This window comes from Salvelinus alpinus, chromosome 7 (genome assembly GCF_045679555.1).
Source record: "Salvelinus alpinus chromosome 7, SLU_Salpinus.1, whole genome shotgun sequence".
NCBI lineage: Eukaryota > Metazoa > Chordata > Actinopteri > Salmoniformes > Salmonidae > Salvelinus > Salvelinus alpinus.
The window spans coordinates 64,143,644-64,157,505 of NC_092092.1; the positions used below are offsets into that span (position 1 = coordinate 64,143,644).

Genomic DNA, 13,862 nt, shown 5'->3' on the forward strand with positions numbered 1-13,862 from the left:
GGTGGGCTTTACTGCTTCAACCATTGTTTTCATATGAGCAGCAGCGGGAGGTGGGCTTTACTGCTTCAACCATTGTTTTCATATGAGCAACAGCAGGAGGTGGGCTTTACTGCTTCAACCATTGTTTTCATATGAGCAGCAGTTGGAGGTGGGCTTTACTGCTTCAACCATTGTTTTCATATGAGCAACAGCGGGAGGTGGGCTTTACTGCTTCAACCATTGTTTTCATATGAGCAACAGCAGGAGGTGGGCTTTACTGCTTCAACCATTGTTTTCATATTAGCAGCAGTTGGAGGTGGGCTTTACTGCTTCAACCATTGTTTTCATATGAGCAGCAGCGGGAGGTGGGCTTTACTGCTTCAACCATTGTTTTCATATGAGCAACAGCAGGCGGTGGGCTTTACTGCTTCAACCATTGTTTTCATATGAGCAACAGCGGGAGGTGGGCTTTACTGCTTCAACCATTGTTTTCATATGAGCAGTGATGGGAGGTGGGCTTTACTGCTACAACCATTGTTTTCATATGAGCAACAGCGGGAGGTGGCCTTATTGCTACAACCATTGTTTTCATATGAGCAGCAGTTGGAGGTGGCCTTACTGCTACAACCATTGTTTTCATATGAGCAGCAGCAGGAGGTGGGCTTTACTGCTTCAACCATTGTTTTCATATGAGCAGCAGTTGGAGGTGGGCTTTACTGCTTCAACCATTGTTTTCATATGAGCAGCAGTTGGAGGTGGGCTTTACTGCTTCAACCATTGTTTTCATATGAGCAGCAGCGGGAGGTGGGCTTTACTGCTTCAACCATTGTTTTCATATGAGCAACAGCAGGAGGTGGGCTTTACTGCTTCAACCATTGTTTTCATATGAGCAACAGCAGGAGGTGGGCTTTACTGCTTCAACCATTGTTTTCATATGAGCAACAGCAGGAGGTGGGCTTTACTGCTTCAACCATTGTTTTCATATGAGCAGCAGTTGGAGATGGCCTTACTGCTACAACCATTGTTTTCATATGAGCAGCAGCAGGAGGTGGGCTTTACTGCTTCAACCTTTGTTTTCATATGAGCAGCAGCGTGAGGTGGCCTTTACTGCTTCAACCATTGTTTTCATATGAGCAGCTGCGGGAGGTGGGCTTTACTGCTTCAACCATTGTTTTCATATGAGCAACAGCAGGAGGTGGGCTTTACTGCTACAACCATTGTTTTCATATGAGCAGCAGTTGGAGGTGGGCTTTACTGCTTCAACCATTGTTTTCATATGAGCAGCAGCGGGAGGTGGGCTTTACTGCTTCAACCATTGTTTTCATATGAGCAACAGCAGGAGGTGGGCTTTACTGCTTCAACCATTGTTTTCATATTAGCAGCAGTTGGAGGTGGGCTTTACTGCTTCAACCATTGTTTTCATATGAGCAGCAGCGGGAGGTGGGCTTTACTGCTTCAACCATTGTTTTCATATGAGCAACAGCAGGCGGTGGGCTTTACTGCTTCAACCATTGTTTTCATATGAGCAACAGCGGGAGGTGGGCTTTACTGCTTCAACCATTGTTTTCATATGAGCAGTGATGGGAGGTGGGCTTTACTGCTACAACCATTGTTTTCATATGAGCAACAGCGGGAGGTGGCCATATTGCTACAACCATTGTTTTCATATGAGCAGCAGTTGGAGGTGGCCTTACTGCTACAACCATTGTTTTCATATGAGCAGCAGCAGGAGGTGGGCTTTACTGCTTCAACCATTGTTTTCATATGAGCAGCAGTTGGAGGTGGGCTTTACTGCTTCAACCATTGTTTTCATATGATTAGCAGTTGGAGGTGGGCTTTACTGCTTCAACCATTGTTTTCATATGAGCAGCAGTTGGAGGTGGGCTTTACTGCTTCAACCATTGTTTTCATATGATTAGCAGTTGGAGGTGGGCTTTACTGCTTCAACCATTGTTTTCATATGAGCAGCAGTTGGAGGTGGGCTTTACTGCTTCAACCATTGTTTTCATATGAGCAGCAGTTGGAGGTGGGCTTTACTGCTTCAACCATTGTTTTCATATGAGCAGCAGTTGGAGGTGGGCTTTACTGCTTCAACCATTGTTTTCATATGAGCAGCAGCGGGAGGTGGCCGTATTGCTTCAACCATTGTTTTCATATGAGCAGCAGTTGGAGGTGGGCTTTACTGCTTCAACCATTGCTTTCATATGAGCAGCATGCGGGAGGTGGGCTTTACTGCTTCAACCATTGTTTTCATATGAGCAGCAGTTGGAGGTGGCATTATTGCTACAACCATTGTTTTCATATGAGCAGCAGTTGGAGGTGGGCTTTACTGCTTCAACCAGTGTTTTCATATGAGCAGCAGTTGGAGGTGGACTTTACTGCTTCAACCATTGTTTTCATATGAGCAGCAGTCGGAGGTGGCCTTATTGCTACAACCCTTGTTTTCATATGAGCAGCAGTTGGAGGTGGCCTTATTGCTACAACCATTGTTTTCATATGAGCAACAGCAGGAGGTGGGCTTTACTGCTTCAACCTTTGTTTTCATATGAGCAGCAGTTGGAGGTGGGCTTTACTGCTTCAACCATTGTTTTCATATGAGCAGCAGTTGGAGGTGGGCTTTACTGCTTCAACCATTGTTTTCATATGAGCAGCAGTTGGAGGTGGACTTTACTGCTTCAACCATTGTTTTCATGTGAGCAGCAGTTGGAGATGGGCTTTACTGCTTCAACCATTGTTTTCATATGAGCAGCAGTTGGAGGTAGGCTTTACTGCTTCAACCATTGTTTTCATATGAGCAGCAGCGGGAGGTGGCCTTATTGCTTCAACCATTGTTTTCATATGAGCAGCAGTTGGAGGTGGGCTTTACTGCTACAACCATTGTTTTCATATGAGCAGCAGAGGGAGGTGGGCTTTACTGCTTCAACCATTGTTTTCATATGAGCAGCAGTTGGAGGTGGCATTATTGCTACAACCATTGTTTTCATATTAGCAGCAGTTGGAGGTGGGCTTTACTGCTTCAACCAGTGTTTTAATATGAGCAGCAGTTGGAGGTGGGCTTTACTGCTTCAACCATTGTTTTCATATGAGCAGCAGTCGGAGGTGGCCTTATTGCTACAACCATTGTTTTCATATGAGCAGCAGTTGGAGGTGGCCTTATTGCTACAACCATTGTTTTCATATGAGCAGCAGTTGGAGGTGGGCTTTACTGCTTCAACCATTGTTTTCATATGAGCAGCAGTTGGAGGTGGGCTTTACTGCTTCAACCATTGTTTTCATATGAGCAGCAGTTGGAGGTGGCCTTATTGCTACAACCATTGTTTTCATATGAGCAGCAGCAGGAGGTGGGCTTTACTGCTTCAACCTTTGTTTTCATATGAGCAGCAGTTGGAGGTGGGCTTTACTGCTTCAACCTTTGTTTTCATATGAGCAGCAGTTGGAGTTGGGCTTTACTGCTTCAACCAGTGTTTTCATATGAGCAGCAGCGGGAGGTGGCCTTATTGCTACAACCATTGTTTTCATATGAGCAGCAGTTGGAGGTGGGCTTATTGCTTCAACCTTTGTTTTCATATGAGCAGCAGTTGGTGTTGGGCTTTACTGCTTCAACCAGTGTTTTCATATGAGCAGCAGCGGGAGGTGGCCTTATTGCTACAACCATTGTTTTCATATGAGCAGCAGTTGGAGGTGGGCTTATTGCTACAACCTTTGTTTTCATATGAGCAGCAGTTGGAGGTGGGCTTTACTGCTTCAACCATTGTTTTCATATGAGCAGCAGTTGGAGGTGGGCTTTACTGCTTCAACCATTGTTTTCATATGAGCAGCAGTTGGAGGTGGGCTTTACTGCTTCAACCATTGTTTTCATATGAGCAGCAGCGGGAGGTGGGCTTTACTGCTTCAACCATTGTTTTCATATGAGCAACAGCAGGAGGTGGGCTTTACTGCTTCAACCATTGTTTTCATATTAGCAGCAGTTGGAGGTGGGCTTTACTGCTTCAACCATTGTTTTCATATGAGCAGCAGCGGGAGGTGGGCTTTACTGCTTCAACCATTGTTTTCATATGAGCAACAGCAGGCGGTGGGCTTTACTGCTTCAACCATTGTTTTCATATGAGCAACAGCGGGAGGTGGGCTTTACTGCTTCAACCATTGTTTTCATATGAGCAGTGATGGGAGGTGGGCTTTACTGCTACAACCATTGTTTTCATATGAGCAACAGCGGGAGGTGGCCATATTGCTACAACCATTGTTTTCATATGAGCAGCAGTTGGAGGTGGCCTTACTGCTACAACCATTGTTTTCATATGAGCAGCAGCAGGAGGTGGGCTTTACTGCTTCAACCATTGTTTTCATATGAGCAGCAGTTGGAGGTGGGCTTTACTGCTTCAACCATTGTTTTCATATGATTAGCAGTTGGAGGTGGGCTTTACTGCTTCAACCATTGTTTTCATATGAGCAGCAGTTGGAGGTGGGCTTTACTGCTTCAACCATTGTTTTCATATGATTAGCAGTTGGAGGTGGGCTTTACTGCTTCAACCATTGTTTTCATATGAGCAGCAGTTGGAGGTGGGCTTTACTGCTTCAACCATTGTTTTCATATGAGCAGCAGTTGGAGGTGGGCTTTACTGCTTCAACCATTGTTTTCATATGAGCAGCAGTTGGAGGTGGGCTTTACTGCTTCAACCATTGTTTTCATATGAGCAGCAGCGGGAGGTGGCCGTATTGCTTCAACCATTGTTTTCATATGAGCAGCAGTTGGAGGTGGGCTTTACTGCTTCAACCATTGTTTTCATATGAGCAGCATGCGGGAGGTGGGCTTTACTGCTTCAACCATTGTTTTCATATGAGCAGCAGTTGGAGGTGGCATTATTGCTACAACCATTGTTTTCATATGAGCAGCAGTTGGAGGTGGGCTTTACTGCTTCAACCAGTGTTTTCATATGAGCAGCAGTTGGAGGTGGACTTTACTGCTTCAACCATTGTTTTCATATGAGCAGCAGTCGGAGGTGGCCTTATTGCTACAACCATTGTTTTCATATGAGCAGCAGTTGGAGGTGGCCTTATTGCTACAACCATTGTTTTCATATGAGCAACAGCAGGAGGTGGGCTTTACTGCTTCAACCTTTGTTTTCATATGAGCAGCAGTTGGAGGTGGGCTTTACTGCTTCAACCATTGTTTTCATATGAGCAGCAGTTGGAGGTGGGCTTTACTGCTTCAACCATTGTTTTCATATGAGCAGCAGTTGGAGGTGGACTTTACTGCTTCAACCATTGTTTTCATGTGAGCAGCAGTTGGAGATGGGCTTTACTGCTTCAACCATTGTTTTCATATGAGCAGCAGTTGGAGGTAGGCTTTACTGCTTCAACCATTGTTTTCATATGAGCAGCAGCGGGAGGTGGCCTTATTGCTTCAACCATTGTTTTCATATGAGCAGCAGTTGGAGGTGGGCTTTACTGCTACAACCATTGTTTTCATATGAGCAGCAGCGGGAGGTGGGCTTTACTGCTTCAACCATTGTTTTCATATGAGCAGCAGTTGGAGGTGGCATTATTGCTACAACCATTGTTTTCATATTAGCAGCAGTTGGAGGTGGGCTTTACTGCTTCAACCAGTGTTTTAATATGAGCAGCAGTTGGAGGTGGGCTTTACTGCTTCAACCATTGTTTTCATATGAGCAGCAGTCGGAGGTGGCCTTATTGCTACAACCATTGTTTTCATATGAGCAGCAGTTGGAGGTGGCCTTATTGCTACAACCATTGTTTTCATATGAGCAGCAGTTGGAGGTGGGCTTTACTGCTTCAACCATTGTTTTCATATGAGCAGCAGTTGGAGGTGGGCTTTACTGCTTCAACCATTGTTTTCATATGAGCAGCAGTTGGAGGTGGCCTTATTGCTACAACCATTGTTTTCATATGAGCAGCAGCAGGAGGTGGGCTTTACTGCTTCAACCTTTGTTTTCATATGAGCAGCAGTTGGAGGTGGGCTTTACTGCTTCAACCTTTGTTTTCATATGAGCAGCAGTTGGAGTTGGGCTTTACTGCTTCAACCAGTGTTTTCATATGAGCAGCAGCGGGAGGTGGCCTTATTGCTACAACCATTGTTTTCATATGAGCAGCAGTTGGAGGTGGGCTTATTGCTTCAACCTTTGTTTTCATATGAGCAGCAGTTGGTGTTGGGCTTTACTGCTTCAACCAGTGTTTTCATATGAGCAGCAGCGGGAGGTGGCCTTATTGCTACAACCATTGTTTTCATATGAGCAGCAGTTGGAGGTGGGCTTATTGCTACAACCTTTGTTTTCATATGAGCAGCAGTTGGAGGTGGGCTTTACTGCTTCAACCATTGTTTTCATATGAGCAGCAGTTGGAGGTGGGCTTTACTGCTTCAACCATTGTTTTCATATGAGCAACAGTTGGAGGTGGCCTTATTGCTACAACCATTGTTTTCATATGAGCAACAGTGGGAGGTGGGCTTTACTGCTTCAACCATTGTTTTCATATGAGCAGCAGTTGGAGGTGGGCTTTACTGCTTCAGTATCATATCCTAGACACAGATTCAATCTCAGTCTGCTGGGAGGTGATCCTCTGAAACACGTAGCATGTGCCCTAAGCACATGGAACAGATCTATACTAAAACCCTTTTGGTTGTGTGAAGGTGTCATTGACATCATATGGAATTAGTTACAATATAGGTAGCACAGTCAAAACAACACGTTTAATTTTACCTTGTTTTACTGCATGGTGTGTCAAATATTCGCAGTGTACACACACATAAAGACAGAAAACAGTTTTAACTCACCAAATGGTCTATTCCAATACTGTTCCATCCTTGCATAATGGGTAGGAAGGATATAAAGGTGGGGATTACCCAGCATCCTCCTAACATTAGAGCCACTCTCAGTGAAGTCATCTTCTTCCTGTAGACCAGCGGCTGGCAGCAGATGGCATAGTACCTAGAGAAGAAGAGAAAACACTTCTAAGGAAGATTCCATAGAGGAAATAGATATGATTATATTTAATGCAAGCTTTTCTTTCAGCGGACAAAATCAGGGTCAACAAGTGTATCTTGCACGTGAAATTGACACCTTGTTAAAACCACATGATCCTTGTGAGAAACACAGATAAAAGGTATATTTGTGATCTCAAAGGGTTTGATGTTGCTATCAGATCTTTTTAAAGCTGTGTTTATCATGTTCAGAGCGTAGCTGAGGGATTTGCTTAATCTTGGACATTTTCAACATCAAACATCTCTACCTCTTTTCTGGGAAAGTGATATTAGAGTGTACTTTTCATGATCATTAAATTATTTACAACGGGAAAAAAACTCCCTGAAATGGCGTCAGTCACAAATTGCTACTTGACTTGGCTGAACCCTCTGTCTGTGGGGCTTGAGAGGTTAATGTCCCAGAGGCCTCACTTGACTTGCTCTTCCTCTTTCAGGGACTTCAGGTTACTATGGAAACGCGAACACACAGCAACCAGGTCGAAGCTCTCATTGTCGACGGGATTGCTTTCTGAGTGGTATTTAACTGATCGTTGACGTTTGACAGTTCAATTAATTCCTATTCCACTAAACAAAAAAACCTTGATATCGATAATTTCTTGCGTACGTCGACACCATTTCACTGTGTAAAATGACAGAGGCAATCCTCCACAATGGATGGGGATTAGCTGAAACATCACATGAATAGTCAACATGATCACGGCGGTGGCTGCCCGGTGGTGGGTATTGGTCCCCAGGTTGTCATGTCAGCTTTGATACACAATGGTTATAAAGTGGTAAACCTCTCCCTCTCTGCATAGCCTGGTCTCAGATCTGTTCTGTCTTGCCAACTCCTATGGTTGTTGTCAAAAGGAGAAGACTACTTTCCCTCTCTTCCAGAACGGACCTCCCTGTTGTAGTCGCTTGCCCCTGGCCTCGGTGTTACATTCCTGGAATGGGTTCATCACACCGTGATTTCTCATGGCAAGACTGGGGCTGCCTGATGTAGCACATTGCAGCCTGTATCACTGTGCCACAGCACTGCCCACTGCAGCCCATTTCAGCCTGTATCACTGTGCCACAGCTCACTGCAGCCCATTTCAGCCTGTATCACTGTGCCACAACTCACTGCAGCCCATTTCAGCCTGTATCACTGTGCCACAGCCCACTGCAGCCCATTTCAGCCTGTATCACTGTGCCACAGCTCACTGCAGCCCATTTCAGCCTGTATCACTGTGCCACAGCCCACTGCAGCCCATTTCAGCCTGTATCACTGTGCCACAGCTCACTGCAGCCCATTTCAGCCTGTATCACTGTGCCACAGCCCACTGCAGCCCATTTCAGCCTGTATCACTGTGTCACAGCCCACTGCAGCCCATTGCAGCCTGTATCACTGTGCCACAGCCCACTGCAGCTTGTATCACTGTGCCACAGCCCATTGCCGCACATTGCAGCCCATTGCACCCTGTATCACTGTACCACAGCCCATTGCACCCTGTATCACTGTACCACAGCCCATTGCACCCTGTATCACTGTACCACAGCCCATTGCACCCTGTATCACTGTACCACAGCCCATTGCACCCTGTATCACTGTACCACAGCCCATTGCACCCTGTATCACTGTACCACAGCCCATTGCAGTCTGTATCACTGTACCACAGCCCATTGCACCCTGTATCACTGTACCACAGCCCATTGCACCCTGTATCACTGTACCACAGCCCATTGCACCCTGTATCACGGTACCACAGCCCATTGCACCCTGTATCACTGTACCACAGCCCATTGCACCCTGTATCACTGTACCACAGCCCATTGCACCCTGTATCACTGTACCACAGCCCATTGCAGTCTGTATCACTGTACCACAGCCCATTGCACCCTGTATCACTGTACTATAGCCCATTGCACCCTGTATCACTGTACCACAGCCCATTGCAGTCTGTATCACTGTACCACAGCACCACAGCCCACCATGTTTTCAAGGCACTACTATGCTTACTCTCTCTGTCACCCTTCATGACTCAGAGAGATGTTAGTGAGGGCATTTCATATTTCATTGCAGGTCAACGGAACTGGAGCCACCAACTGTTAACAACATCAATAATAAGGAGACCACCTGATCAGTCGGACTGCTGCACAAAGCTGACACATCAGAAAGAAAATAGTCCCAGGCCAGTTTACCAAGTTCAGAGAGGCATCTTCCATCAGTTTTGTACTCAGGTTTTCAGAAGACGAGGATGTCTTGTGAGCCTGCCCTGTATCGCTTGAGTAATGAGTGTATTATGGCTCTGAAACAGCATGACTTCATTAATAACATGTTTGTGAGTCTAGGTTAGATGGAGCATGGTTGTGTACTGTGCTGCTTCTTGTCTCACCTAGCCATAACCGATTCTGTCTGTCAGAAGGCCAGAAGCACAGCAGCCGTGTGGTTTGTTGACACCAGGCCAACCTTCTACATCTGTTCACCTGGCTTATTAAGCTAACTTTGGCCACCAATAGCTACTTAAAGGACGTACAACAGAACCTCAATGGAAAACAGATGGATCAACAAACCAGGTACTTCAATTCCATGTGATCCAGAATTCTGTTGTTCGTAATTCGGATTTAATAATTTTAACAATCCATCATTCATTTGAAATGTTCCTTCTGGTCTTACGCTGGAAAAGGCCCACTGGACAAAAACTGGCTGAATCAACGTTATTTAGACATAATTTCAACCCCCAAAATCTATGTGAGGATGTTGAATTAACTGAATGGATTTGCAAAAAGTCATCAACGTAAGGACATTTAGTATTTTTTTCACCCAACTTTTAACCTGAATTCACAACTCAACCAAATGTAAATCAAAACTAGACGTTGAACTGACGTCTGCGCCCAGTGGGGGGGCCTTATAGGAACTTGTGTAAAACTCAATTCCAAGGTCTGCTGGCACCGCACAAATGTACATTACGGAGAAATTAACCTGAAGGCAAATGAAAAGCAGACATCTGTGCTGTAAGAGCAGAGACCAAAACGTTAACTACGAACACTTTATTTCAACCCTGTTCTATGAGAAACAGATTTTCCATTCAGGGTCACTGCGCATTCTTTCCCTTTTTAAATACACCACTCTTAGCTTGTAACGCTCGTCCTCCTCCTCGTCTGAGGATGAGCAAGGATCGGACCAATATGCAGCGTAGGTTGAATCCATCATAATTTTAATAATAATAACGAAGACGAAAATACACTTGAACAAACTACAAAATAATAAACGACGTTAACAGACCTGAACATGAGAACACATAAAACAATGAACGCACGAACAGGAACAAACGAACGAACGAAACGAAACAGTACCGTGAGGTGAACAAACACAGTCACAGCAAACAATCACCCACAAACAAACAGTGAGAACAGCCTACCTTAATATGGTTCTCAATCAGAGGAAACGTAAAACACCTGCCCCTAATTGAGAACCATATCAGGCTAATACATTGAACCCAACATAGAAACACATAACATAGAATGCCCACCCCAACTCACGCCCTGACCATACTAAACAAAGACAAAATAAAGGAAATAAGGTCAGGAACGTGACAGTACCCCCCCCCCCCCCCCCCCCCAAGGTGCGGACTCCGGCCGCAAAACCTGAACCTATAGGGGAGGGTCTGGGTGGGCATCTGTCCACGGTGGCGGCTCTGGCTCTGGACGTGGTCCCAACCCCACCATAGTCAATCCCCGCTTCCGTGGCCTACTCCTAACGGCCACCCTCCATATAAACCCCACTGGATTAAGGGGCAGCACCGGACTAAGGGGCAACACTGGACTGAGGGGCAACACCGGACTGAGGGGCAACACCGGACTGAGGGGCAACACCGGACTGAGGGGCAGCTCCGGACTGAGGGGCAGCTCTGGCAGGTCATGGCTGGCTGACGGCTCTGGCAGGTCATGGCTGGCTGACGGCTCTGGCAGGTCATGGCTGGCTGACGGCTCTGGCAGGTCATGGCTGGCTGACGGCACTGGCAGGTCATGGCTGGCTGACGGCACTGGCAGGTCATGGCTGGCTGACGGCACTGGCAGGTCATGGCTGGCTGACGGCACTGGCAGGTCATGGCTGGCTGACGGCACTGGCAGGTCATAGCTGGCGGGTGGCTCTGGCTGCTCCTGTCTGGCGGGCGGCTCTGGCTGCTCCTGTCTGGCGGGCGGCTCTGGCTGCTCCTGTCTGGCGGGCGGCTCTGGCTGCTCCTGTCTGGCGGGCGGCTCTGGCTGCTCCTGTCTGGCGGGCGGCTCTGGCTGCTCCTGTCTGGCGGGCGGCTCTGGCTGCTCCTGTCTGGCGGACGGCTGTAGCGGCTCCTGTCTGGCAGACGGCTCTAGCGGCTCCTGTCTGGCGGACGGCTCTAGCGGCTCCTCTCTGACGGACGGCTCTGAAGGCTCAGGACAGACGGGCGGCTTTGAAGGCTCAGGACAGACGGGCGGCTTTGAAGGCTCAGGACAGACGGGCGGCTTTGAAGGCTCAGGACAGATGGGCGGCTTTGAAGGCTCAGGACAGACGGGCGGCTTTGAAGGCTCAGGACAGACGGGCGGCTTTGAAGGCTCAGGACAGACGGGCGGCTTTGAAGGCTCAGGACAGACGGGCGGCTGTGAAGGCTCAGGACAGACGGGCAGTTCAGACGGCGCTGGGCAGACGGATAGCGCAGGCGGCACTGGGCAGACGGATAGCGCAGGCGGCTCTGGGCAGACGGATAGAGCAGGCGGCTCTGGGCAGACGGATAGTGCAGGCGGCTCTGGGCAGACGGATAGTGCAGGCGGCTCTGGGCAGACGGCAGACTCTGGCCGGCTGAGGCGCACAGTAGGCCTAGTGCGTGGTGCCGGAACTGGTGGTACCGGGCTAAGGACACGCACCTTAAGGCTAGTGTGGGGAGCAGCAACAGGGCGCACAGGGCTCTGGAGACGCACAGGAGGCTTGGTGCGTGGTGTAGGCACTGGTGGTGATGGGCTGGAGACACGCACCACAGGGCTAGTGCGTGGAGGAGGAACAGGGCTCTGGAGACGCACAGGAAGCCTGGTGCGTGGTGTTGGCACTGATGGTACTGGGCTGGGGCGGGGAGGTGGCGCCGGATATACCGGACCGTGCAGGCGTACTGGCTCCCTTGAGCACCGAGCCTGCCCAACCTTACCTGGTTGAATGCTCCCCGAAGCCCGACCAGTGCGGAGAGGTGGAATAACCCGCACTGGGCTGTGTTGGCGAACCGGGGACACCATGCGTAAGGCTGGTGCCATGTATGCCGGCCCGAGGAGACGCACTAGAGACCAGACGCGTTGAGCCGGCTTCATGGCACCTGGCTTAATGCTCAATCTAGCCCGGCCGATATGTGGAGCTGGAATGTACCGCACCGGGCTATGCACACGTACAAGAGACACCGTGCGCTTTACCGCATAACAAGGTGTCTGCCCGTACTTTCGCTCTCCACGGTAAGCTCGGGGAGTTGGCGCAGGTCTCCTATCTGACTTCGCCACACTCCCTTGTAGCCCCCTCCCAATACATTTTTGGGCTTGACTCACAGGCTTCCAGCCTCGCTTCCGTGCTGCCTCCTCATACCACCGCCTCTCGGCTTTAGCTGCCTCCAGCTCTTCACGAGGGCGGCGGTATTCTCCAGGTTGTGCCCAGGGTCCCTTACCGTCCAGAATTTCCTCCCATGTCCAGAAATCCTGCGATCGCTACCTTAATATGGTTCTCAATCAGAGGAAACGTAAAACACCTGCCCCTAATTGAGAACCATATCAGGCTAATACATTGAACCCAACATAGAAACACATAACATAGAATGCCCACCCCAACTCACGCCCTGACCATACTAAACAAAGACAAAATAAAGGAAATAAGGTCAGGAACGTGACAGCTAAACAGTACTGTTCATCTTGCCTTTCTATTGATCTGGTACAGAGATACAGTATTTACTGGACGACCGCTCCATTAAGAACACACATTAGTCTTTCTACACTCTTAGATAAAAAGGTGCTATCTAGAAAAAAAAGAGTTCTACCTGGAACCAAAAAGGGTTCTCCTTTGGGGACAGCCGAAGAACCCTTTTGGAACCTTTTTTCTAGGAGTGTAGCATTCACTGTAGATATTTTGAATCCTTTTAGTTGGTATTCCCTCACAGACAAATGAATGGCTGTATGTCCTGAAGCTTTTCTCTTTCTTCTCTTGGCCAATGTCAAGGCCTTACTGTCACAGTAATATGTGGTACTAGAAAGACTACGTATCGATAATAAAGTACAAGGTATATTGTTTTTTTAGGAGGAACGAGGAGGAACGATACAATTTGCATATTCAAAAAGTAATGTTACACGGCCAATCTCTGAAAAATGACTGTGATTCTTCATCTTGTCAAAGCAACAGCGGACATGCATTTTCTGTATTATACATTGCTCTCCATTACTCTTTTGGCATTATTGGCATTAGCACAGTATTCATGATCCCAATTCTAGCTGGAGCTGGCAATTTGAAAAAATGTAAAAGTAGCTTGTGCTGATTTACTGGCACATTGAAGCATGTTGCACACCGTCAGTGGATAGCGGTAAAACAATGACATATCTGAATTTTGCCATCTTTATGCACGATCGCCATTGTTCTAGAAAGAGTATGGCTGTCTGAGCATGTGCAAAAACGCGAGACTAATAGTATACAGTGAAGCACAGAGAGCAGGGATGTGTGAACTGATAACATTCATCTACTATTCAACTGCAAGACCCCAAATCATTTGATGGCTCATTGAAATTCCTCTACAAAAAAACACAACAAGAAGGACGAGAAGACCATTTGGAGAACAACACAATGGCTCCAACCTACAATAAACACACCACACTTTCTAAAACACCGACGAATAGAATTTGAACATTAAAAGTTTGAGGGGCAGATTGG

At 47.6% G+C, this 13,862-nt stretch overlaps 1 protein-coding gene across 1 annotated transcript in view; it reads right to left on the reverse strand.

The window, feature by feature from the left end:
• The window catches only part of LOC139581468 (5-hydroxytryptamine receptor 4-like), a 146,698-nt gene that overhangs the window by 56,751 nt on the left and 76,085 nt on the right, over nt 1-13,862 (reverse strand). The window contains exon 5 of the mRNA XM_071411254.1: nt 6,770-6,923. Coding sequence (XP_071267355.1) covers nt 6,770-6,923 — 154 coding nt within the window. The remainder of the gene's footprint in view (nt 1-6,769; nt 6,924-13,862) is intronic.